Source organism: Coffea arabica, chromosome 5c (assembly GCF_036785885.1).
Source record: "Coffea arabica cultivar ET-39 chromosome 5c, Coffea Arabica ET-39 HiFi, whole genome shotgun sequence".
In the NCBI taxonomy this organism is placed as follows: Eukaryota; Viridiplantae; Streptophyta; class Magnoliopsida; order Gentianales; family Rubiaceae; genus Coffea; species Coffea arabica.
The window spans coordinates 47161337-47187130 of NC_092319.1; the positions used below are offsets into that span (position 1 = coordinate 47161337).

The 25794-nt window shown below is 37.2% G+C and overlaps 3 protein-coding genes across 5 annotated transcripts; 2 read left to right on the plus strand and 1 right to left on the minus strand.

Annotated features, from left to right (window-relative positions):
- Positions 1-834: 834 nt before the first annotated feature.
- LOC140007856 (ubiquitin carboxyl-terminal hydrolase 14-like) lies at positions 835-8524 on the minus strand. 2 transcript variants are annotated; one of them, XM_072051372.1, is made up of 19 exons: positions 8131-8524; positions 7435-7606; positions 6761-7267; positions 6327-6663; positions 5904-5998; positions 5211-5344; positions 5073-5129; positions 4877-4954; positions 4611-4665; positions 4206-4286; positions 3553-3751; positions 3424-3481; positions 3216-3338; positions 2835-2923; positions 2658-2747; positions 2124-2279; positions 1881-2008; positions 1692-1791; positions 835-1393 (listed from the first exon to the last, which is right to left on the minus strand). In XM_072051372.1, exons 4-19 carry the CDS (start codon positions 6634-6636, stop codon positions 1218-1220), a joined length of 1929 nt encoding a protein of 642 aa, XP_071907473.1. In that variant the 5' UTR covers positions 6637-6663; positions 6761-7267; positions 7435-7606; positions 8131-8524; the 3' UTR covers positions 835-1217. The 2 variants fall into 2 exon arrangements, with proteins under 2 accessions (XP_071907473.1, XP_071907472.1); XM_072051371.1 differs by having other exon boundaries at positions 6761-6873; positions 8131-8418.
- A 3800-nt stretch (positions 8525-12324) lies between these two features.
- On the plus strand, positions 12325-14095 carry LOC140007858 (uncharacterized). The gene is made up of 2 exons (XM_072051375.1): positions 12325-12734; positions 13171-14095. Exons 1-2 carry the CDS (start codon positions 12456-12458, stop codon positions 13762-13764), a joined length of 873 nt encoding a protein of 290 aa, XP_071907476.1. The 5' UTR covers positions 12325-12455; the 3' UTR covers positions 13765-14095.
- Positions 14096-14938: 843 nt separating this feature from the next.
- LOC140007859 (tRNA (guanine(37)-N(1))-methyltransferase 1-like) lies at positions 14939-20198 on the plus strand. 2 transcript variants are annotated; one of them, XM_072051377.1, is made up of 10 exons: positions 14939-15889; positions 16257-16355; positions 16555-16674; positions 16770-16936; positions 17019-17089; positions 17458-17600; positions 18205-18316; positions 18510-18622; positions 18748-18895; positions 19704-20198. In XM_072051377.1, exons 1-9 carry the CDS (start codon positions 15053-15055, stop codon positions 18889-18891), a joined length of 1806 nt encoding a protein of 601 aa, XP_071907478.1. In that variant the 5' UTR covers positions 14939-15052; the 3' UTR covers positions 18892-18895; positions 19704-20198. The 2 variants fall into 2 exon arrangements, with proteins under 2 accessions (XP_071907478.1, XP_071907477.1); XM_072051376.1 differs by lacking the exon at positions 19704-20198 and having other exon boundaries at positions 14940-15889; positions 18748-18974.
- Positions 20199-25794: the final 5596 nt, after the last annotated feature.

A 25794-nucleotide genomic window follows, 5' to 3' on the forward strand; every position in this document is an offset into this window, starting at 1 on the left:
TACTATAATATTTGTGGTTGTAGTACAAAACCCTGCTGCTGTACCATCGAAGACTAACCATTTTCTATTTGGGAGGTATTCGTTGTGGTACAGTTTAAAGACCAAATGCTGTGGATCTAGCCCAGTAGACGAATTACAATATTAAACACAAAATCGATGCTTCTACATTGTCCGAACCAACATATTTAACATTTTTCAAGATTTTTCATTCCATGTTGGGGCTCATTCTATTCTTTCTTTTTAAGATGAATTTTCCTAGTGTAAGAAAGATTATCAGTTAGCCTTGTATAATCCGGGTTCTATCAAGTTCCGGAAGATGCTTTCTGACCATACATGTATACTGACTACCCTAACGAAGAACATCTTCTGTAAAACAAAAAAGGAAAGGAAGAGAAAGCGTTGATCATCCTTGAGTCCCTGATTTATATTTTGCTTCGAGAAAAGATGAGGAACAAACGCATGCCATTACCAGTTTTTGGGACCTTCTCAACACTCGCGTAATATGAAGCCTGATTTTCACCCACCACACCGCGTTACATCAAGTTTGCCTACAGTTGCTCAGCTTTGTTTGCCGAAAACTTATGGCCCGATGGACGCAGAGGACCAGAAGCACCTAAATTTCACAATTAGTTTTGGCTCCCAATTGTGTGGGACACATTTCAACGTTCGCATAACTACTCAGAGACTACGAATGCAAGTAAAGCGCATTTCGTAATTCTTTGTTGCGAACAGCAAAGTTATTGCGCGCCCCCTTTTTCTTTCCCTTGTGCTTCATTTGACTAAGCTTGTGTTTGTGCCATACCAAATGATATTGTCAAATATTGGTAAATCCGCTAAACCACATAAACCATAAATCGATTACTGTCAATTCTTAGCTCAATATTCTCATCGAATCGAGATCATCTGTCCAACTAATAACCAACCAGAAACTATACCGAAGCAAAATGAGAGACAATTTTGGTATGGGAACTTAAGAATGGGTTTGCAAGGCTATCCGTTGAACATCAGTACTTTTTAAGACTAGGATGGAGATCCTATGCCACTCAGCCGATCTCGCAGCACAGGTTTCGGAAATTTGTCAAGACCGGAAAGGGCCCATCCTTGCGGTTAGCAAAAGCAAAGGTTCTGGACTCCCAGAGGCTGCTTAAAATTGCCTGTTCCCAACATTGAAGTGTCTCAATAAAGCTGTATCTGTCTCTCGATTTGAATCTCCCCAGTTATTCCAATCTCTCGAAGAAGTACAAGTATCCCATGTCAACTGGAGGGTTTTTTGAAACACCGACCTTCTCATCATTGAAAATCACCCAACCACCATTCTTGTAGACGTGAGCAACATAATGACCACAATGGGTGGACGTACCAATATGACTCACTATTCCAATGAGCCTGTACCCTGAAAATGGGCAGGAGACAACTGCTTTGTAAGTGTGATTAAGCAGGAGAATTAAAAAGACTTTCCAGGACTTAACCATGATACAGAATGATCAAGCAGCCGAGGTTTAACACACTTGCTCTATATTAAAACTTTCATGCCAACATCAACAACAATAGGCATAAAAAACCATAATATACGAACAGTAGTATCCGGGAATGGGCATGTTTTTCTAGTATTAAACATGAGAATGGGTCAAATAAAAAGTTGGAACCGAGGACACTCAAATCTTAACAACAAAGATGTCCAAGGAACTTACTCCCTCCTCCATCAGGTAAAGCAGCGTCACTGGCTGGTGCACTATTAGAAGCATCAGGATTGTCAAAAATCCAATTTGTTGCTTTCTCAATGTCACCACCCTACAAAAGTTCAAATTATGTCACAAGATCACAAGAAATTGGAATTCCAAAATAAAAGAATAGAGTAATCAAGCTCAATAGGACTTTACCGATGCCTGGAGAGCTTTCCTAGCAAGTTCTTCAGGGAAACCAAAAGAAACCAAAGCCTCAACTTTCGATTGATCAAAAAGGGGGGCATCCGAACTTTGTGCCTTCTTGGACATGGGAGCGTTGATGTCTGGGGTGAAATTATATTAAGCATCGATTACTACAGATGTATAATGAATCAATTATATTAAGTAAAACAGAGGCTTCCTGCCATATGAATATAATTATATTAAGCATAAGAATACCAGGGTCCTCCATATGAGCAAATAACCAATTCATAGCCTCTTCCACTCCAGTATTTGAAGTGTTAATGGCAGCCTTTTGACAATGAAGATGATTGAATCCCATTGAAGTGAGCTGGGCAACGATAGTCTCATCAGCCAGAGGCATATCTTCATCAGCTGTGCGTAACAGCAATGGTGAAATATCAAATTGTGATCCACAGGAAATAAAATATAGACAACATGAAATCAACTGAATTTTATGTTGCACTGAAAGTAGGTAAAAAAGTCATCTACAAAAGAGTTTAAATTTCTATAGTACTCTGACATTTTCTTTTCCGGAAAAAAAAAGGAAAATTTCCTAAGAAGCATCAGGGCTTTGTGTAGGCATCCCATCATGGAGGAGGGTAATTGCCATGATACAAAATAAACAAGGAAAACGAGAAATTCCAAAGTGACACGTCCTCTACAATTCTTTATAAAACAAGCAAATAGATCCACCGGAGAGTGCAAACCAAAATGCAGAAACTTAATGGAAAATAAAACAAAGTCACATACTGGTTTCAGGTAACAGCTCTTCCCCTGGTTGAAAACCCTTGCTGCGCATATAACTGATGTCAATGATATCAGGAACATCTATATAGACATCTACGTGGAACCAAAAATACAACAGGAATGGTCAGTTTCTCTTCAGATGGATTCCTTATCAAATAAGGAGCAACTCTATAAAATTACCAAGTTTTTTTGGCACCCAGCCTGCCTCAAGGACAAATTTCCGCATGTGCAACACCAGATAATCAGGAAATGAAGTCAGACCAGCAGTTCTGCAAGAAAAAGCCAAAACCTTGTACAAAGAAAGAAGCAAGAAAAGAGATGTGCAGGCTGAAAGCTATTTAATGTCTTCATAAATTACACACTTTATAGAAGCGAATACAATGGTCATAATGAAGTCTTTGTTTGAGGATAAAAGCATCAAACACGCACTCCCCCAAGGGGGGGGTGTTTCCCTGAAAACTTCCAATTGTTCTACCCAACCATCAAATTGACTAAACAAGTGGCTGCCCAAGAAATCTCAGAAAGCAACAAGAAAAGGAAACGGAAGACCACAATGCTTACTTAATTGCTGTTGTCTTGGACTTCAACGCCGAGCTGTAAAAATCATGCACCTCTTCTGGCGCTGAAAAGCAATCTAAGCAATCCTTCAATGGCACCCTTGGGCGGACAATTTCCTCGGCAGACCTGCTAGGACACACTGCTAAGAAATTTGTTGCAAGGAAAATAGATTTGGATGTCAACAATGTAAAATGATCCAATCAGAACTCACACTTCCTTCCCTTCTGCATGCTTCTCGGCCTTCAATTTTTCGAATGCTTCTAACTCATCTGAATTTTTAATATACATTAGTTTTAGAACAAGAACAACTATTTCAAATAATAAGCATACAGAAGCTTACTCCTGTTTGTAGCTTTGTGCAATGGAATGTTTAGGGATAGAATATAGTCACTCCTCTGATTGTAAGCAACTTTGCCAGATGGACATTGCAATCGCTCTTCAATACCAAATTTAAAACTCCTTGAAGGATCAATAGAAGGACTTTCTGAATGCGTTCGTTCAACTTGGTCAATAAAGTGCAGGAAAAATTCCAGCGCATCCTGGAAACAAGGTTCTATGCACTATAACTCCAAAATGAAATTCATAAAGAAGATATGTTTAAATTAGAGTTCAGAGATCCCGTTATGGTGGTAGATCAGATACTATGCTCAGTGCTCAGACAGACCCAATCAATTAAAGAAAGTAGATATAATAATATCCTTGCTGCCTAGTCAGCCTATCCCGTTAAGGTTGCATGCTGTCAAACTAAGAATTGTTCAAGGTTAGATGCTGCACTCCTTATTAAGCAAGGGTAATAAATAGCATCACTTTCTTACATAGTCATGTAGTTCCAAGTCTCTAGCCCACTTAGAGATGATAAATTCGATTTTGCATCTGATCCAGTTACAAACCCTATGCATGTGCATGGAACCACACACCACAAGATAATGAACCCGTGGACAAAATGAACCCTTAAAGCTAGTCGAGCACCAGAACATGAAGACCTAAACTTACCTGTTGTCTCATTGTTGAAAATTCAGGGTGGCTCGCAGCAATCACAGACTTAAACATGCGGGGACGGATTCCCTCCTGTTTCTGAAGGTGAAGACAACAAAAAGGAAGTCTGTTGGTACAAATCATTGAACACAGCAGTACACACGTTCAAGATATAAAAAAGGTTACTTCCACATGAATAATGAATCTTGTGAACTGCAGCTATGAGCAAAGCGCAAACAAGCAACAGATACGAACGGTCACAAGTTTAAATAGTCAAAAAGAGGTATAAAAGTACAGCAAGAAACCACACAAATTAAACTTGTACGACAGTATGAGCAATATCATCAATCTGAAAGATGAACAGAATGCTACATCAAGCAAGCAAGAGAACCATAAAGGAACCCAAGATGAACACAAAATTACCTCTGCAGCAGGAATTGAATATTTACCAGAAAGCATGCCATGCGCCAACTTTGTTCTGTCAAAGAAATGAATTAGCAACTTATTGTGTGACAAGCAGCTAAGAGATCAATATATGACTTTTCTCAATGCGCATCCCCCCTCCCCCAAAAAAATAAAATAAAAATGCCAGACTGTCCCTCAAATAGCATCAATCAAAAGCTCACAGGGGCTTCTTGCACCCCTAAAATTCAGAAAACTTCAAAGCAGAATTAACATCAATTGCTTACAGCTGCATGTTGAGGTCTACAGCCGCATCAGATAAAGCAGTGTCAAAAGCCCTTTTCAAACTCTGATCCTCGTAATATCTGATATATAATTTCCATTTTGGAGAAAACAAATCCTTTATCAAAAACTTAATTTGGAAGTATTTATAATGAACAGCCTATAACAAAGTCTGTATTATTAAGAGGTACATAAACTGACCGTAAGCAGAAGGAACGCGTTGAGAACACTACCTGCATAGTTGCAGCCAAATAGCAACTGCAAACAAGAAAAATAAGAAGCAAAATACAAAGGGAATATGTAGTTATTCTAATAAATAGTCGACAGAAGAAAGAGCACCTATTTCCAAGATTGACCAATCCAGTGTAACCAGGTCCAAATAGTGGTTCAATATCCTCTCCACTTTCCTGAATCCGATTCCAATCAAAATTGGTATTCTGATCAAGTTCCATCTCGGCAGTAGTCATCTCAGTCTGAAAAACAACAGCCAGCATGATGATGGTGCTACAAGCAATAGTAAAAGATACTCAACCACAGAGGATAAACATCAGTGAACACAAACAACCTGATACCAAAAGCAACTCCTTCCCTCTTTAAGGTCTACACTAATTTTTTGGGAGTCAGGAGATGGATCTAGGTGTGCTATGTCAGAAATGGGGTAACTTGTGGCTCAGCCACTGCAGAGAAAGGGTGGTAACAGGACAAGAATATGAAGGCCTCCTAGAAGTAATATGCTCTTCACTTTCACACCAATGACTTCCAGAGAAGTGCATAGAAAATAAAAAACCACCCATGCTGAAGGCAAAGTTCTATAACAAGTAGAGGTTTTGTAGCTCCCAGTTCAAAACGTTATGATATTTGGCAAATAAGGAATCAAGGGGCAGAAAAACAACACTATTTATAATATGTGCCAACCGAATGTGGCCTAACAAGTTTCAGCCATCTGGAAGAGCAAAAGTTCAATGTTGCCAAAAGATTATCCAGGACACACAATTATAACTTATGATGACACACACAAGTTTAGGTACAAACCTTTTGTAAGGATGAAAAGTCAATACCAAAATGTGCAAGATGCTGTGCTAAAAGAGGGTCCTCCACACTTTCATCCTCCGCATAAGAAAAAACATCTGAGCTGCCAAAATTTGAGAAAATCATGATTTTATTTGAATTAAGGTGTAATACCCTAGATGTTAAAGAATCTAATAAGCTTCCAGAAAGACTTCAGCTCAAAACTAGCTAGCTTCCCTCCATAAACACCAGTATAAGATACTACAAAGCAAATAACCCAGTTGACCCCTGCATACTTCCACTTAGAAGAAATTAAAAGATAACAACAAAACTCGGATGCAATTCCAAATTACTTGCTGGAGCAAGTATTCAAGGAAATTACATTATTCCAAGAAAACTGCCAAAGTTAAACATAACAAAAACATGACAGGGATTAGGCAACATTACCTGCTCCCTCCAAGTCAGAAGTTATGGTACCAAGCTTCACCGCAAGTGGGTAGTTGGTTTCTTTATAATGGTTGACAGCATGATCGTTACCACCACTTCCATCCCAATTTCTTCGACCACACAATATTGAACCATCAGTCAAATTTAACCACAGATTTTCAGTCTTATCACACTTGGCACATTTCCACCCTGTGGGAGGAACAATAATGCCATTATCAAGCTGGTTGAGATTCATGGCATATTTACTGATGTTCTTCTTATCAGCTGTCCATGCAGCAACTTGCTCTTTCCTCTCTGCTCCTTCAGCCATTAAAACAGCATCAACAGCCAATCTTACCTGAAACATCAAATTTCATAAGTTTAACCAGTGTTAACACGCAAGATGTCAAATACATCCATTACCAGCTAAGCATGCATATGGAAAAGAAAATTACCTTTTCAGGTAACTCAACGGATGGAAAAGGAAGAGATACATAATCTGGCAAAATAACTATTTCGTAGCTTTCTTCGTATTCAGGGTCATTATTATCAAATCCTCCATCCACACCTACAAATAGAAATGTCAAAAATAAAGACGAAAAAGAGAGACTGAAGGGGCATTTATACACAACCAAAGACCCAAAATGCTTATTCAAAAAGAGAGCTCCAATACAAATGATATTATGCCTGTAAGACCCAAATTAATCAATCTAGTGGACCTTATTCCAGAAAACAGTGAAATCAATAGAAGAATCACGAGCGTACCTAAGCTGGTATTCATATTCCGTATGCCCTTTACCTTGTCTAAGCCTATGTCCTTTTAGGTGCAAGTGGATTTGTAAATTACAGTTATCGGCTGAGAACAATGCCACGATTTCCCTCTAAAGAAAGGCTCATCTACACACTCCTGACAGCATTCTTACAGTTCAGGTACTGATGCATTTATAGCTTTACCCTCAATACTGAAAGACATTTCAAATTGAGCTAAGGACATCAAAGAATAAACACAATGACATAAGAGAGAATAAAATGGATAATCATAAAAACCAAAAACAGCTAGAGAAGCAGTGCCACCAAATGCCAGCTAAAAGCCAACTAAACGACAGGTGCACATCAACAATTACCGTACCTATAGCTAAGAGTGTCGGTTTCTTTGAAGGTCTGTCTTCACCAACTGGCTTCACAGTCTGCTTTATATGCAAATAGACTGGGTCTTTTGTCTTCTCATAGTTCCATCCCACATAATCCTTCCCAAATGCGAGAAATGTAAACATATCCACAAATAGGCCACCCTCAGATTTCTGTAAAATTTGAATGCAAGAAAATACTCATTAATCACCACAAGACAAACCAAAACCATTTCCACTAACTTATGTTACTGGTTTCATGTATAACTAGATTTAGACTTTGTCTAACATTGGGCTTAATTTTTCGTGGCGCCAAATATAATGCAGATCCAAAATTCACAGCTCTAGATAGGCTACAAAAATCAGCACAAACGAAGTTCAAATAAATTACTATAACCGCGCTAACTAAAACCTCTTATTACCAAGCAGTAATACTAACTAATAAATATAAAACCCTAGCAGATTAAAAACTAGACATGGTAACGAAAAAAGCAAATGGTTCATAAAGAAATAAGTTACAAAAAAGAATTAAAATATCAACGGCATTTCTATATCAAAAAAAAAAAAAGAGAATAAACGGCAGCTCATTCAAATTTAAATTAAAAAAAAAAAGGAAGAAGAAGAAGAAACAAACAGGAGTGACTGGGTTTAAGAACAGCAAACGATGAACGAAGAAAGTAAATAAAGAAATTAGTTACCGGAGTGTCGAAAGAGACGCAGCATTCTTGCTTGTAAATGCGATTAGTAGGTTCTGGAATTCGTACGCGGGAGAGGTTCGACCGAAGGATTTCCATTTTTTGTATTGGTTGAGGAAGAAATTTGACTAGGTTTTGGCGAGGAGAGCTGTGATTTTAATCGATTCTTTGCCCTAAGGAGAAGTAAGGGATTTTTCCACTTTTCCTTCGGCTGAGTGTTTCAGACTCGTACGCCAAAGAAGAGCCGATTGATGGTAGGAGAATGCTACTTTCCAGTGTAAAGCTATGCCTGCGGGGCGAGTCTTGGAGGTTCTGGAATTTCAGGAGACAGTCTTCTCTCTTTTATTTATTAGTCTACTCCAGTATTGAGTCACCGTAGGTCGCACTAACGTACACTATCAGAAACAGCGTACTACCAAACTTTAGTACATTTATTTAATCGGTGCATACATTATCAGAGTTATCACACTAGTTGCGCTGAAAACAAACCGAACTATTGAATTGGATGAAAAAGTGTTTTTGTGAAATGTTAAGGCTATGAATCAGATTATATGAAATATGATTTGATAATTTCGTCTATTAAAAATTATCATGTGCAAATTACTTGGTGAATTGCGATTAAAAATTAGTTAAAAACTTAAATAGAGACTAAATTTGATCAATGTGAATTATAAGGAATAGAAAATTACACTTTAAAAAGTAATTAATGAAAAAAGTCATTTTTCAAAATGTAAGAGATGTTTTAAATGATTTTCTCTTATATGAAATAAAATTTTAAATTCGGCTCAAAATTGTCTCAATCAGCATAAATTTATAACATAAGAAACTCATTTTAGCTGAACTAATTGAGTTCATCTGTCGAAACTCTCACAAGATTCGAATTTCTGACCACTAGACTAACCACAGTGATTAATAAACAAAATTTGAATTTCTAACAACTGGACCAGCCACAGTGATTAATAAACGGACAAAACACCTTCAAATTCATTAGCATCCTTCCCTCACTTTCTCTTGTTGAGAAAAGAAAATTAAAGAAATCTTACAATTTTCATCACAAATTCATTAAATTTGATAATTCGAATTTCCGACCACTATACTAACCATAGTGATTAATAAACGGGATTCGATTTTCTAACCACTAGACCAACCACGATGATGATGATTAATAAACGGACAAAACACCTTAAAATTCATTAGTATTTTTTTTCCCTTTTTTTCTCTTTTCTTGAGAAAAGAAAATTAAAGAGATTGATAAATCCTTTTATTTTGGTTCTCTGGGATGACAAAACATAACCTGAGTTCATCCATCCAATAGTGTATAGATGTCCAATTGCCACTAACCAAAGGGCCTCCGCATTTTAACTAACCCTGCCTTTGCTTGGATCATTCGATGCTAAGCAAAACCGTCCGCCCTCAACCATGGCGTTGGCCCTTGGGCTGGGTAGATATGCCCACAAGGCCCAGCAATATGCTTTTCAATTGTTTTAAGGAAAAAAATATCGAGGAATTAAGATACAAATGGAAATTTACAAAAGGGAAAAAAATGGAAATTAAAATCGTTCATCAGGTACGCGTATAGTGGTACAGGCGTGTAAACTTTTAAGCATTATATCCTTACTAAAAAGAACAAGAATTCAATCTCTAGTCGAATGACATTATCAAAATTTTATTATATTACAAAACGTCTATCATTTATTCTTTGTATCAAGTTTATAATACGCATATTGAAGAAGGGGAGAAAAACGCAATTGATCTTGGCATCTTCTTTTCATTCCACTTTTTCTTCCTACATAATACGCATTTGGAGGGACTTCAAGGATTTTGTTTATGTTCTTTTCATATCTATTGTTGTTTTTATTCACATATATATCTCTGTTAATTACTCCTAAACCAATCTCTCAAAATTCCAGCATCCAACTAAAGGGTTCATTTCAGTTTGAGCTTTTCCCGCATCCAACAAAGGGGTTGATTTCAGTTTGACTTGAGTTACAGACGCATGTGTCCAAGCTTTGATTGATTGTGTATCCATCAAGCGGTGCACAAGCCCAAAGATCCTATTGCTACAATCAAATTTCAAAGATCTTTCTAATTTATCAATAGTAGATTTTATATACACTGACAATATATACACTATCACTATTGAATGTATGATAGATATGCAAAAATTGGGTTTCAAATTCAAATTATGTGTCATGCATCCAATGGTGAAAGTGCATACATTGTTAATGTATAGAAGATTAATTCATTTAAAAATGGCAAAATAATTTTAATAAATCTTTTATACACTAACAATGTATACACTAGCAGGTATAGATATATGCCAAATACACAAAATTTGATATTTAAATTCAAATTTAGATGATGTGGTATTCATCAAACCACGCTAGTGTATACACTGACAGTATAGAAAAAATAATCTAAATATTTTTCCTGAAAAATACAAGAAATTTTTTTTAAAAAAATCGTTGTATATGTTAAAATGTAGATAAATTATTTTTAGTGTCTACTTGACCTACCATTAGTGCATATTTTTGTGATTTAAATCAAATCGTACTGGATGATTTCCAACAATCTCATTAATAAAATTTATTTTATATCAAAAAATATAAATTAAAAAATGTTTTTGTTATCTCATGTTGATCTAATAGTATATCGAATAATTATCTTGAGTATATTGCCTTTCAATAAAACTACCAATCAATCAGAGATATAAAGAATAAAATAAAGAGGTTGAGTTGGATGATATTGGGAGAGAGTGTGTAAATGGGATATTTCGGATTCGAGGTCTCTCATTAATAATAATAATAACAACAACAACAACAATAATCTTATGTAATAATAATAATAACAAGGTTGAATAGTACAAGGGTTTTTGATGTATGAGGTCAGATTTGGGAGGTTTTGTATGTTTCAACATTGTATCCCAAGTTACTTGCATATTCCATGCTAAATATAGCTAATACCGAAGAAGATCAATAACTCGACAAAGTTAAGTTAATTTTATGTTATCAAACCAAGACAGACTAGTTTCAGGAGTAATTACATGAATGAGTTTCAACTTGGACTTTGGAATCAACCAGGGCATGCACCTTGTGAACACTGAGAAAATATGGAAATGGTTTGACACTTGGGGTGACTCAGGACTAGTTATTATTACATCCACAAATCCGCAGTCAATCTCTCAAGGACTACTTGAGTTGATTTGAATTGTGAAGTCTTCAAAGGTAGGCAGTCATGCTGAGAAAAAAGAAGATGCCTACATTCTTTGCCTGGATCAATGATGACACGAATGCTGGCCAATGAGATTGACAAGCAAAGAGAAAATCCGGTCTTGGGTGCCACACTGACCCAGTAAACCGGTGAACTTGACTTGGACTTCTTCCATGTGACCAAAGTTTTTAGAAACTCCCCTTTGAAAAAGGCATGAATAGTACTTCTGGCTTTGTCATTAATTTACCAAGAAAATCACTTAACGATCAATCCCTAATCACCACTTACGTGGAGATTTTGAGCTTCATATTAAATTACATCTCTCAATTTTGTTGCTTTGACCATATCATCTACGCAAAACAAATTATATAAACTAGCAAGGTACCAAATACTATATTTTTTTTCATTTTAGAAGCATTATTGTTTTTTTCTAACATGCTCTTTTTGCAAGTCACAATTCCCCATATATTGATTACTGGAGAGTTTGAGACTTTGAAATTGGTTGATTTTGTCCCTTTCCAAAAATCAAAGTACTATGCTGACCAGAAAAAAAAATATATATATATTTTTTCTGGGTTTTTTTTTTTTTTTTTTAAAACACCAAGGAAGGTGGTGTCTCGACTCTCGACTCTCGACTCACTCCATATTGCTTGCGCGCGTGTATATATATAACATATATATAAGTAATTTTTGGGTGTTATCCATTTATAGATCAGAGTTTAATAGGAAGGGAGCCCTCCGCGGCAAAGCCGCCCTCCCTTTACTTTTGGGAAACGACGTATCCATCAAAAACATTGGAAAACACGTACCACTGCACCAAAAATACAAGCAGTCGCAATACACAATAACAAACAACACGTTCCTTCGTTTTCTCAGACCATCCTTTCCTAAATCCACGCCATCATATTTTGCCCACAAACCCCTCCCCCCCCCCCCCCCCCCCCCCGGCCTTTCAATAACCTTTAAGTCTCTCAAACAAATCAAAAAAAGAAATCAACAATGCCCCTTTCCTCTGTTTCCTTCTTTTCCTTTATTCTTTTGGTTGGTTTCATTTACTTACAGAAACCTATGATTATCTGTTAGTTTTCTTCGTTTTTTTAGGCTTATAACTTAGATGAATGTTCATTACCATGGGTTCCTCGAAGTCCTCGAAGAGGAGCAAATGGTACATGTGCTTCAAACCGGATGTCGATGATCATCCGTTTAAGCCCGTTTCGCGTTTAGGAAAAGGAGGGAAGGAATACTTGCTGCATCACAGTGATGTCTTCATGTCCTTGTCCGACGGGGACAAGTTGGATTCTTCGTCCGACGATGGCCAAGAACCCCTGAGTAAGAAGTCGAAGCGTCGCCGGGGATTCTCTCGTGTTTTCAAAGCCTTCTTGTTTCAATCACCTTTGGTAATTAAGTTCTTCACTTTCTTAATTTTCTAACGATGGACGGATACGTTTTGTCTTCTGTCTTGGTTAACTTTCATGCATACAGTTTTGCCTATTGAATCAATTGATCATGTTGTTAATTTTTCTGGTTTTTTTTCTTCTGGTGTTTTCTCTTGGGTTGATGACCGCAGTCAAATTGATTGAATACATATTGCCTTCAATCTTCCCCTAACGGTTGATTAAGATTAATATGAATAAATGCACATTATTGTTGCTTCATGCCATCTAAATTTATGTATAAATCTCTGGTTTTGTTTTTTTTAATCCTTATATATATATATTAGAAACTTTCCTTTTTTTGAAAAAATGAAAACAACACACAGAGAAATTTTTTTCAACGTAATCGGATGATATATTCATACGACGAATGATCGTTTTCATGGGTTTCTTAATACAGGCCAAGAGAAAAGGAAGCAGAAAATCAGAAAAAGAAGCACCCTGTAGACCTTCAAAATTCGACAAGTTATGGAAGTCGTTCCGGGACAAGAAATCATCAATATCCCTGAACAAAGAATCACTAGGCGACAGCCCTCTATCCGATTCGAGCAGATCAAGCTTGTTTTCATCATCAACAGCAGCAGCCTCGTCCTCCCTAACATCTTCGCGTGCTTCCTCCATCGCTAGCAACTCAAGGTCCGCGTCAGAAAGGAAAAGGTCAAGCTCGTTGGATTCGTTGCAACTGAATCAAAAGCCACCGGCAATGCTCTCCAAGAAAACTAATGGATACTGCAACTCCAACGTGGGACTTTACCTTCTGCTGATTTGCTTGGTTGCGTTGATTTTCTGGGGGAAAGCATTCGCGGTCTTCTGCACCTCAACGTGCCTGTTCTTGATTCCTTGCCGGTTCAAAAGGGTTGATGATCCGTCGGGTGTAAATGTAAATAATGCTAGCGTCGAAGTTATTGACGTTGACTCCGAGGAGCACAAGAAAAAAGTTATCATGGGAGGCCTGCTCCAGAGGAATAATCGTAGTGCTTCTCGGGTCCTATAGCCATTTGTTAACTACTTCTCTGTACAAGGATTAAAAATTTTGCCTGCAAGTTGGAATTGGAAAGCGGGAATGAAGGTGAAATAACCATTTGCCTCCGTTCTGTATATTTATCGTGTCCGCTCGTTCTACTTCTACTCATTTGGTTTCCTTTCATTATTTAGTTAGGTACATAAATAATATATACATATTGCGATTATTTAAGGGGGATGGACAAATTCTTCCTCCCTTTTTTGTTTTCATTATTGTATTCTGGCTTTGAAGAAATCGACATTGTACAATGTATAATCTGCGCGTGGCAAATGGCAATAATGGTATCAGTTCCTTCACCTTATTCTTGCGTGCGGTGCGGAACATATTCTTGCATGGCATTAAATGTTACTAATTTAGTATGTTGCTTTGATGGTAAGGATGGACAAATGACGGAGGCATGTTATGAATATCCAAGTAGTAATGCAATTTTTCACTTTCCCCCTTTCTCTTTTTGTTTTTGTTGGTTCCCCCCCTCCTCTTCTGCATGCGTGATCATGAACCAGTGCTGGAGTAATGGAATGAGAGTTGTATTCACGACGTTTAATCATAGGGTTTATGATTGGTGGTGAATGGTGATGCAGCTTCTCTTCTTTATTATTATTATAGGCACAGGCCTGCATATGGTCCATGCTCCATACTCTCCCCATCGCGTACTAATTGATGCTTGGACTGCAAAATATCGCCCAAATGTTTCAGCGGGAGGCCCAAACAAATTCAGATTTGCAAAGTCGTCACACTGATCTGTTGCCATCTCTCCTTTATATACTTATAGAGTAAATTTTATGTACACTGACAGTGTATATATTATCACGTTTGGATGCAGGACACATATATAAAATTTAGATTTTAAATTCAAATTATATGTTATTAGATGACGGTGCAAGTATATACACTGTTATTATATAGAAAATTAATTCATATATATATATATATATATATATAACAAAAATGTATACGGAGCTATAATGAAGTTGGAAATTTCCATGATACTTTCAACATTCGAGTCCAAAACTGTTGTTCAGAACTACAGATTGGGCCCAATAACTGAGCAGACTACAAATTCAATTGAAATCACACACATTGGATTCCTCCTTCGGCCGGCCCAACACTGTCACTTCCTACTCAGCCCTTTTATCTCGTGTATACTAACAAAACACCCCGTTTTCCCCGGGAAAATCTTATTAACGGTCACCCTTCCCAAGCCGCCCGCCCACCAGCGGTCCACCAAACCACCATTCTCACCACCGCCACCACCCTTATGGTTATTAAACTCATTTTCCGTCCTAATTGTCTCCCTTTCTCCGTCCTCTCTTTTCCTCCCCGTCTCTTCTCCAGACCCCTAAACTTCTCCCTTCTATCCACCTCCACCACCACAGCCGTCGCGGCCGTTTCCTCTACCCTACCTTACGGCCCCTCCCTCAGAAAAGGCTACAGTCCATCCCCATTTCCTCCAACTTTACATCAATGCCCCTCATCTGAACAGGAAAGTGACTCCAATTTATTCGACGAAGATAGCTTCACTCGAGTTTTCGACCTCGCCGCCCTTCGCGTACCTTCAGAGCTCTGTTTTGGGCTCGAAAACCGCCTTCGTGGCCACCTCCTTAACTGGCCTAGGGTTCGGAACATTGCCAGAGTCCCCGGAGATGAAATTGATGCTGAGCTAAAGAAATTGTTCCCTGATTGTTCAAGTTCTAATAATTTAAATACCGATAATGATGCTTTAGTGACTTTGAATAGGAGAATTTACGGAAAAGCTGACGGGGATGGGGAGCTATTGAGTCCTGTGTTGTATAGGGATAAGTTGGCTAGGACGTTTAATTCAAGGGGATTTGTGAACTTTAGGAATTTAGCAAAAATTTCGAGGCCAAAGAAGGTCAAGAAGAAGGAGGAGGAGAGAAAGGAAAAGGGAAAGAAAGGTGGAGTTGGGAGGAATGAGATGGCTGTTGTGGCGGTGGTGGAAGAGGAGGAGAGTGATGTTAGTGGCTTGTTAGGTGATGAGTTTAAGGGAAAAAGTTGGAGGGGTTCGACTAGGTTGCTGCTTTTGGATGAAACTTATGCAAATAAGGGGATTAATGAGATGCCTGAGGCCATTAAGGTTTCTATTTCCCTACAGTTTGGCTCTCTGTGAGTTGCTTTATGTTGTTGAGTTTGAATTATGCATTTGCTTCGAGATTGAGTGCATGATATAGCTTTCGAGTTTCCGGGTTCAAAAATAGTTTGGGTGGTATTTTCAATTGAACGTTGAAGGTCTTGTTACTGAACTATTTTTTTGAGTTTTTAGCACGTGTATGCCAACTTCTATGGAACTTTCAACCCCTGTAATATCTTGGGATGTCCAGCTCTCTCTTTGCTTCTCTTAGTATGAATTCCTGTTTCCTGAGAGTGTGCATTTGTGGTTAGAATGCAAATAGATTTCAATCTTGTTTTATGATGGCATCTGATTGCTTAGTTGTATTTTATAGGCTGTTCTTAAAGAATATGTTGGGGACAAGGGGGACTCAACCTTTGAACTTGTCAAATGCAAGTTGACGTTGTTTTATAGTTACTGGCAGATGAATGAGGTACATTTCATTTAATTAACTCCAGTCCTCTGTATCTTTTGAGTTCCATGCCTTCTTTCGATTTTCTTGGGCCTGGTAAATCTAGTCTGTACTAGAAACAATGTGGTTGACCATCAATTATTCTTATATACTAGGGACTCATTGGCTTTTTTGTCTATTCGTTGTATATTTTCTTGAAAACGTCATATACTTCTTGCAGGTCTTAGAAGCATTGCTGCCGAATGGCATGATTATTCCTTCTGCCTTTGAGACTGTTGGGCATATTGCACATCTGAATCTGAGAGATGAGCATCTTCCTTACAAAAAAATTGTTGCCAAGGTACTTTATTGGAACGTAAAACTACCAGTTCTTTTTCATTTTGCAATATAGAATTATTAACTCTGTCCCGATACTGTTTTTCACTTTCTTTTCAGGTGGTTTTAGACAAAAACAAGCCAAAGATACAGACAGTTGTCAATAAAACTGATATCATTCACAACGATTATAGGACAATGCAGCTTGAGGTTTTAGCTGGAAACCACTCTCTCGTGACCACTGTAGTTGAAAATGGACTGCGATTTCATGTTGATCTAGCCACAGTGTAAGTCTGGTGGATAAGGAAGGGAAGAAAATAAGAATGGCAAAATTCGATAAGATCTTATGTTTCTTACTCCTGTACTCAGATACTGGAATTCAAGGCTTTCAACTGAAAGGCAGAGGCTTCTGAATTACTTTACACGTGATGATGTTATCTGTAAGTTGCTTTTTAATCTTAGTTATTCATTTTGGTAGAATTGAAGTTTATGGTGTTTCATTGAAGATTGTTGATATATTCTTCAAGTTGTGGCATCTCATTCCAATAAGTATACCTTTTCCATGATAGTAATCAAACTATGTGCTTGCTTACAAAATTCAGTGATGTATATTGTCCTGAATGCTTTGACATAGTGTCAAATGAACCCTGACATGAGAAGCCTAATTTCCATTTTTTGTCCACAAATCATGAATTTGGCTTTTATTGATGTTAAAATCTTCCTCATGATCCTAAGCTTTAGTTGCAGATTTTGTAGTCAAATTCTGTGGCAATTCTTACTCGGCATTCTCACTTCTCATTTTCTGCAGGTGATGTTTTTGCTGGGGTGGGCCCAATAGCTTTAGCTGCTGCAAGGAAAGTAAAGCATGTATATGCTAACGATTTGAATCCTTATGCTGTTGATTATTTGGAGAGAAATTCTGTCCTTAACAAACTTGAGAAGAAGATTGAGGTAACCAAAGTTTCTATGAAGCAAGTTTAATTAGCTTCTTTCTTACTTATTACATGACATTTTCATATTGAATGGCTAATAAGTGACCAAGTTCTTAATCAAGAACTTTAATTTCTAACATGGTCATTTCTTTTAGCTGAAGTAGGACTATCGGTTTGAAATTCTTGTGGTATGTTTTTTAAGTAGGACTTGTCAGATCAGTTCCATGATGCCAATATATGATTAGAAAAGGACTGTGATAAGGAAAGCTTTTTGCTACCGTGCCTTGTTGCTTCTGGTATTTGAATGATGGACATGCAAACAGTGTAGTTCTATCATGTCTTATTTCATGAACAATATGTTCATTAACTTTCAATCTAGATCAGGAAACACAGAGGGAACTATTCTATTTTTTCATACAAAAAACCTCAGTAACAGGGTCGCTCTACCAGTTATATAACAGGTCCTAGATTACATATGTAATTTCATTAAGGACAGCTGATTGGCTCAAAGTATAATATTTCCTGTTACAGATTGCAGACCTTCCATATCATGTTCAATAAGAGAATGTTTTTAATAATAAAGCTGTAATAAGGGATTGCCTAATTTTTCTCATTCTGCACAGGTTTTCAACATGGATGGAAGGAGGTTCATTGACACTATTTTTGCAAGCCATAAAACTCGACCAGTGACACAAGTAGTCATGAATTTGCCAAATGATGCGACAGAGTTTCTTGGTTTGTTACTTTCTGAAATGAAATGATACCTCCTGTCTTTTAAGTTTTGTGATGTATGAAAAACAATCCTGATGTACTACAGAAAGTTCCTAATTTTTGGCCACATATCTCATTCACAGAAAGATGTTGCTGTTTCTAGAGTTTAGGGGTCATACTTCACCTAAAGATGTAATTCTTTTGCCAATGATTGCAGATGCATTCAGGGGATTATTCAGAAAACATCATAAGGATAGAGGGTATACCTTACCCAGAATTCATGTGTATGGGTTTTCAAAAGCTCAGGATCCTGAGTTTGACTTCCATGAGGTATACTCTTATCCCATGGCTAAGAGTTGGATTCTGCTTAGCTGAATAGCTGAAGTTTTGATGTTTAACCAAATCATTATTTGCTTTTTGTCTTCATATTTGACATCATGATGTTTTTAAATCAGCGCATTAGGATTGCTCTGTCTGAGGTGGCTTTTGATGTGGAGATGCACAGAGTTCGCATTGTTGCACCTGGAAAATGGATGCTGTGTGCATCATTCACTCTGCCCGAGCGTGTAGCATATTCAAAAACAGTATCAATTTTGTAATTTTGTAAGTTGGTGAGCTTCTTAGTCTGTAAATGAAATTGTACCCATAACTTGAAAATGGATGAATTTTTTCTTGTGCCTCATGATTCCTTTGATTCATTTAAAGATTCTACCATATGGAATGCAGTTTTATTTTTTATTTTTTGGGGCGGGGAGGGGGGGGGGGGGGGTTTGGCAAAGTCTTACCTGATCTCGATTAGTTATTACCATTGTCTTTCGCCCAATTTTATCCTTTCATGTTCTTGGAGTTCACCATCAAGGAAGATACCCAACATCAAGTGAGCAGCACTAACAACATCATGAAGTGAAAAAAGTGAAGCTCGAGGTTGTCTTCAAGTTTTGCAGTTTGTCCCACTGTCTGTTACCATCGGGCATTCATTACTCTCCTCGTCTCAGGGCAAAACAGCATTATTTTTGTTAACTCTCTGTCTTCATCTGCTATTTAGCATCAGATTTGCGCTTTGAGAAAGTGCATTTTGTTAGTAGGTTGAATCTAAGATACCCATCAACCGGCCCTGGTTGCTATTAGTTTGTTTGTAAGTTATTAGTATCTGTTTTAGGTGAAGTATATGATCATGCAAGGTACGTGGACCGATGAGCTTTAGCTTAGTGGTACAGGAGCTGCTTTCCGGGATTTGACGTGTCGAGTTTGAGGCTACTGGGAGCCAAATGTTTAAAAAATAATTTTTTTTAATAAAAAAATGATAGGTACATAAAAATTTAATTTAATTTTTTATGTAGTCATTCTTTATAATGTTTGGGAACTGATTGGACGTGGGAACATGTTAATTAAATTTGCATTTTGCATGTAGGACGGGGGGAAGCAAGACCCACGAGTAGAAAGTGAAACGAGGGAAGCGTTTAGGGGGGTTTTTAAAGGCGCTGGATGAGGAAGGACCACATGATGATGATGATGCAGCAGACATTTCTGGGTTACATCTTCTTCTTTTCATAGCCGGGCCTGGGCCTCTTGTATTTACTGTCGCAGCATAGTGGTAACACAACGAACAGGTGACAATGGCAGTGAATGTACTGTACGCAGCTTATACATGAAATGGGTCGGAGTGTAAATGTACTAGCCGGAAATAATTGGTAAAGCCAACCCCAAGTATTTGATCAATGGGTAAAGCTACCCGTCATCTTGGCTCTTGGGGACGGTTTAGATTCACCTTAATTTGTTTGCTGGCGATCTAAAATCTATTGATTCATGGAAAGATTGAAGGGTTTGTATCGGCTGTAAGTTGCAAGTGGTGGCTAAAATAAATATGTTTTGTATAGGCTGCCGGATTTCTCCACATGTTCGTTCACTCTTAATAAATGTTTCAACCCCCCCCCCCCCCCCACTCCGCTTTTTTTTTTTTTAAATGTTTCAACGGCGTGGATTTGATGAATCTAAACAAAATGAGATCACATTTCGCTGGCTGTGTTTGCGTACAACTTTTGTGGCTTTCCGGTGGAATCATTTTGTCCTTGTTCCGTGTTCGTTTGTAGGGTCAGGATGGCAAAGGGTAATGATGTTTTGTATTTTCTCACGATAGAGGAGACAGCAGCGGCTGGAGAAGTTGTGAGTTTGGTTTGTGTAAGAAAGAGAGGGGAAGAAAAGAGTGGATATATTCTATGCAGATATGAATCTGAACTGAGATCTGCTCAGTCAGAGAGGCTCTGTCTCTCTCTCTCCAGTCCCCAACCTCTTGCAAAGTTGCATACTACAAACAAACAACTGGCGAGGGCAGAAAGGATCTTGGGCTAATTTGCTAGAAATAGAAAAGGTTTCACCCAGGCTGCAAAAAGCCAGGGTTAACAGTTACTCTAATCCCCGAGTCCCTTATGGCAACCTCTAGGACGGAAACAGCACATCTCCACCACCCTTAAAAAGTGCAAACGGTATTAATTGCAGGTATCAAATGAATGAGGAAAATAATCTTCTTCTACATTTACGCATGTCATCAAGAAGCCCTTTCAAGTTTCATCTTCATACAAAAAAAAAAAAAAATCGTTGTTGAAAATGATCCAGTAACCTGTTGGGGACCATTAGTTGGCGTTTTCCTTTTCTTTGCTAGTTTGAACACCAGCTCTCCACTGCCCTTTAATCAATCATGTGTTTGTTTGTGTACCCTGCCCAAGATGCTCTCATTAACTTCCAGCTGCGTAATTATGGCAGTTTTGTCTTTCTACAGTTTTATTACTAGAAACAAAAAATAAAAAATTGAAGAGATTCTGACATGGTTCTGTTCTGACTGCCATTATCAACAGGCAGAAATGCTACCGCGAGATCTTCTGCACATTTTTAGTTGTTGAATTATCTACTACTAGTATTGACTAACAAAATTGAAAATGCTAGAAACAAAATATGAAGATGCATCATGCATCACCGTCCTATAAACCACTGAGCTTACCTCAATGGCCATCAGAGAGGGACTTCAATCCCCTCACCTACAGCAAAAAAAAAAAAAAAAAAATTTAAAGGGTGGTGCAATTGCACCCCCTTAATCTAGTCAAGTCTACATACTTACGAGCGCCTAACACATAAATCTCCTTAGGATCCCCCTACTCTATAGATTAGGTCATATAATTGTTATAAATCTCCTTAGGCTTCCCTTTCCTTGTAAATTAGGATAGAACGGGTAATATAATTGTTATCGTTGCTGAAAAAAAAAAAAATCACCATCCTGTAGCAGCTGCAGGACATAACCTAAAAAGCCCAATTGGCGTTGGCACGCATGCATGGATAATGGAAACTGCATGACCTACTAGCGAGGAGGAGTTGTACTATGAACCAGCGCCGCCCTAGCCATGAGCGCTTGTTAGCGCCACATCTTTCCTTTCCTAAGTTGGTAATCGGACCCTTTAGAGATGTCGAGCGTAAACGAGGAAATCCCATCATGACTGTAGAGAATCTCGGACGACAGTTCCTTTGTTTGTGGTCCCCTTCCCCGTGGTTGGACCCCGGGGGAGGGGGCGTAGGAAATCTTTGCCCGTTCGATTAGATTAGTGTTTGTCCATATGGACATAAGGCGGCTGCTAAACTTGCAACGTGTTTTGTGGAAAGATGATTAATGCCTACGGGTATGTATCTTTTATGATTTTTTTTCGACAGCAGGCAATAGTCTACTTTACAGATACTCATACTCTAATCCATACTAAGAGGGTTCACTTGAATCAATGGGAGAGATCATCGGAAACTGAATCATCACCGCATTAGATGGGTGGACTATACGCCCGTTTAAATTTTTTAAAAAGTCATATGATGTGATAATTGGTAGGAGGCAAGATTTGAACCGTTGAGTATACTAAAGTTGTATCTTTATGATGTTGGTGATATGTTTTTTTGGTAAAACTATAGTATCTTGAGTATACTTATGCATTACGGATGCATTACATACCCGTCTGAATTTTTTAGAGAGTCACATAATTTGATAATTGATGAGAGACAAGATTTGAACACTTGAATATACCAATATTGTATTTTTATGATGTTGATGATATGTTTTTTAAGTCATAGTATGTTGGTAAAACAGTAGTAACTTCAGTGTATATATACTTAAACGGAACAATAAACGGAGAGGAGAACCAAATGTGAGCGATACTATGACCCTGTTTGGCACTTGAGTTTTTTGCCAAATTTGTCTACTACAAGTTTTTTAAAAACTTTAACTACAATAACCTCAAAAAAATTTTAAAGTTTTTAAACTATACACTTCAAAATATTCAAAAAAAAATTTTAAAATTTGTACAATAAACCACAATAAAATTTTAGACAAACACAAAAAAACTTACTTATCAAACGGTGCCTATATCACATTCCTCCAGGAGCAAAAGAGTAAAACCTTTTTGGATATGCCGACAAGTGTGAGGATGGGAATTGGAATGGGTTTGGAAGTGTACGAATGTACTGTTTTTGAAGAGACATGATGGATTTTGTGGGCTCTGAGAAGCAAATAGCCAGCCCTCTGCATGGAATGATTGGGATTTGTGCTAAGCACTCAAAGATCCCTCTGCCTGCTGCATCGTACCTAAGCTAAGCCCACATTGTGTGTTGTGGAATGCGATTTCTGAGTTTCTAACAAAGGGACCACCCATATATAATACATGCCATTACCTACTTCATCAAAAGATCACTTAAATCGTCTAAGCAACCAGCTGAATGTTTTAACCCCCCCCCCCCACCCCCCAAAATTTTTTTAAAAAAAGGGATATATATATATATATATAGATATATTTCCACACATATATTTGATGATTACCATTACAAGCTAGCAGTTGTCAAAGCTATAGTATATCATATATCTTGTGGGTTATTAATTACCAATGGCATAGACTGAAATGGAATTCTTTCTCAAAGATATTGTGCTGTATTCATTTCTTGTTATATCACCAAGAGACATGTTTGCGTCATTCCACGAAGCAAAGACAAGACACACTCGAATTTAGTTCATTACATGTTCAAACCACCCTGTCAACCCCTTTTTCTCCCCAAACATATGGTTATCTGCCGTACAATATTGATACTGCGAATTAAAACGACTGGAACTTTTTATCAGGACGGGTTTACAATGTTGATGGCGCAGTTATCAATCAAAAGCAGCCTAGTTTTCTCGAAAGTTATCAGGACGTGTTTGCATTTGTCCTTTCCTGGTAGTAATGCTTTCTGAGCAAGGCGGTATTGATTAATTGGAATAACTGAGATGGTTAGTCTTCTTATTACGTATCAGCTCGGACGGGCGGGCGAAAAGGAGTTTTTCCATTTTGGAATCCTTTCAGCTTTGTTGTAATGGTGCAGCTTGGGTGAACTGAACCGGGAATTTTGGTCATGGTTGTCATTAGCTAGAGGTACGGTGCAAATAATGATCCTATATATGGCCATTCTTTTTCTTCTTCTTCTTCTTTTCTCCTCTCCCGACTATATATGAAAGTAGGGAATCAATCGATTACAACCCCACTTCAATTAGGCTGGTTCCCATGGCAATATATGTAGATATCATAGTATGATCAAAATCTTAGCCTACGTGATCCCTAGCTATTTAATTAGCTGCTTGGCATTGAATGCTCATTTTTAATTGAAAATGTTAATGAAACGAACTTTAAACTTCATCCAGACAATCTTCTGCTCTAACAAAATCAACTGAGGAACTTTCTACATCTATAACCTATTCTATATATCTGGTCTAAAGCGTGGGGAGAGACCAACCGGACTCTATGAAGGGTTAACATTATAGAAGTACACTTCTACACCTTTTCTAGATTCTTTTAATTGTAGACACCAGGACTTAACACACTGACTTATAGCCCAAGGGGATTTATATCAACCGAGGGAATAGGTGAGGAATTACCGTTAATCCTTTTTAAAAAGATTATGTTTACTTTCCTTATATAAAATTTTTTAATTTCTCGAGCAATAATTTATAAAAGTTTTTTTTTTTAAATAAAGGAACCCAAATTGGTTTTCACTTAAAATGCCAATATATGAATATAATTGTCCACCTGTTTTTGAAGGTAAAATTTTGAGAGGTCTAGGAGCAGGGAAGGTTTGCTTACATCTTTTCTTTTCTTCTTTTTTTTTCTGTTTTTTGTTTTTAAAAGAGTTTGAGAGTTGGCTAATTTAATCCGTTTTCAACAAAGGCAGCCCACCATCCCACAAATATAGGTGGTAAACAAATTCATTTAATTAAATTTACCCATATCCGTCCATGAATAGATGGATATGGATATCTTAATTTTTTACATACAAGTATAAATGGGTTACCCAATAATACCCATTTAATAAATGGATATTATTGGCTAATCCATCAAATCTAATTAACTTATTTAGAATTGTTTTCCCCCAAACCTCTTCTCTTCTCCCATCCATTTTTTTTGGATTCTTCATTTTGTCGTGCTGTTAACTACTTTTGTTTCATTATTATTATTATTTGTTGGTTTTATTTTATCATTTTATATTCTCTTAGTTTGTTAATTTGCTCATTTTTCAGCATTACCAATTTATGACAAGTTTTAGCCTCTTTTCATACCATTCCAAAATGAAATTTTAAATTTCATACGAAAAAAATGCTAGGAGTTTAAAATTTGTGGATTAAGTTTTTATGTTAACTTTTATAGTACTTAGTTCACATTTTTATATTTTCATTGTTCAATTATTAAATAGTATGTAATTTTGCGACATAGAGTACAGATGAAAAAAATTAATATTTAGGCTTATTGAACATTATAAGTAAATATTTAAAACTAATGATGGGTGCAAAGGGTGATATAAATTGATAACTTAGTTTGCAAAAATGAATTTAAATGGGTTTACAAAAAAGTTGAAATAAATGAGTTATAAATGGGTTACCCAATTCATTTTTTGACTTACCTATTTATATCCATCTAATTAAATAAGTATAAGTTGATTGACTCATTTATATATATTACCTTTTTTAACCAACCCAAACCCGTCGAAATCGCTCATTTTGACACCTCTACCCACAGACTACAACACTGTTTAAAGATCATTTATCAATAAGAGACCCCGCTTTTGTTTCTTTTTTTTTTTTTTTTGTGGCTCTAAAAAAGTTTAGCAGTAATTGGAAGTTAATACATTTCAAGGCAAGGGCAAACCAGCGGCCCCATAAGGGGCTCACTTTGATTTTAAGATAATGAGAGACACTTAGGAGGATTAGATCCTGAATTCCTCCCCATAGTGTTAAAACGTTATCAGCTAATTAATCCAATCTTTATTAGCCCACAAATTAATTAAATAATTACATTATATTTTGCTTACCTTTTCTAATCCGTCCACATTATATATCATGTTCACTATCTTGCCTTTCAAGTGCTTCTAACACTTATTATCCAAAAAAATAAAAGTACTTCTAACACTTAAAAAGTTAGTGGTCCCAAATGTGTGTTTTTTTTTTTTTTTACCAT

Bases quoted from the DNA above. Each gene is read 5' to 3' on its own strand.
- LOC140007859 (XM_072051377.1), top strand. From the start codon at position 15,053: ATGGTTATTAAACTCATTTTCCGTCCTAATTGTCTCCCTTTCTCCGTC. The intron at 17,090-17,457 runs GTAAGTTGCTTT...CATTTTCTGCAG, and splicing joins TACACGTGATGATGTTATCT to GTGATGTTTTTGCTGGGGTG. The intron at 18,317-18,509 runs GTTTGTTACTTT...CAATGATTGCAG, and splicing joins TGATGCGACAGAGTTTCTTG to ATGCATTCAGGGGATTATTC.
- LOC140007858 (XM_072051375.1), top strand. From the start codon at position 12,456: ATGTTCATTACCATGGGTTCCTCGAAGTCCTCGAAGAGGAGCAAATGG. The intron at 12,735-13,170 runs GTAATTAAGTTC...TTCTTAATACAG, and splicing joins TCTTGTTTCAATCACCTTTG to GCCAAGAGAAAAGGAAGCAG.
- LOC140007856 (XM_072051371.1), bottom strand. From the start codon at position 8,226: ATGGAAATCCTTCGGTCGAACCTCTCCCGCGTACGAATTCCAGAACCT. The intron at 6,664-6,760 runs GTAATTTTCTTT...TTGATGTTTCAG, and splicing joins CCGTTGAGTTACCTGAAAAG to GTAAGATTGGCTGTTGATGC. The intron at 2,009-2,123 runs GTATTCTTATGC...ATTTCACCCCAG, and splicing joins TGCTCATATGGAGGACCCTG to ACATCAACGCTCCCATGTCC.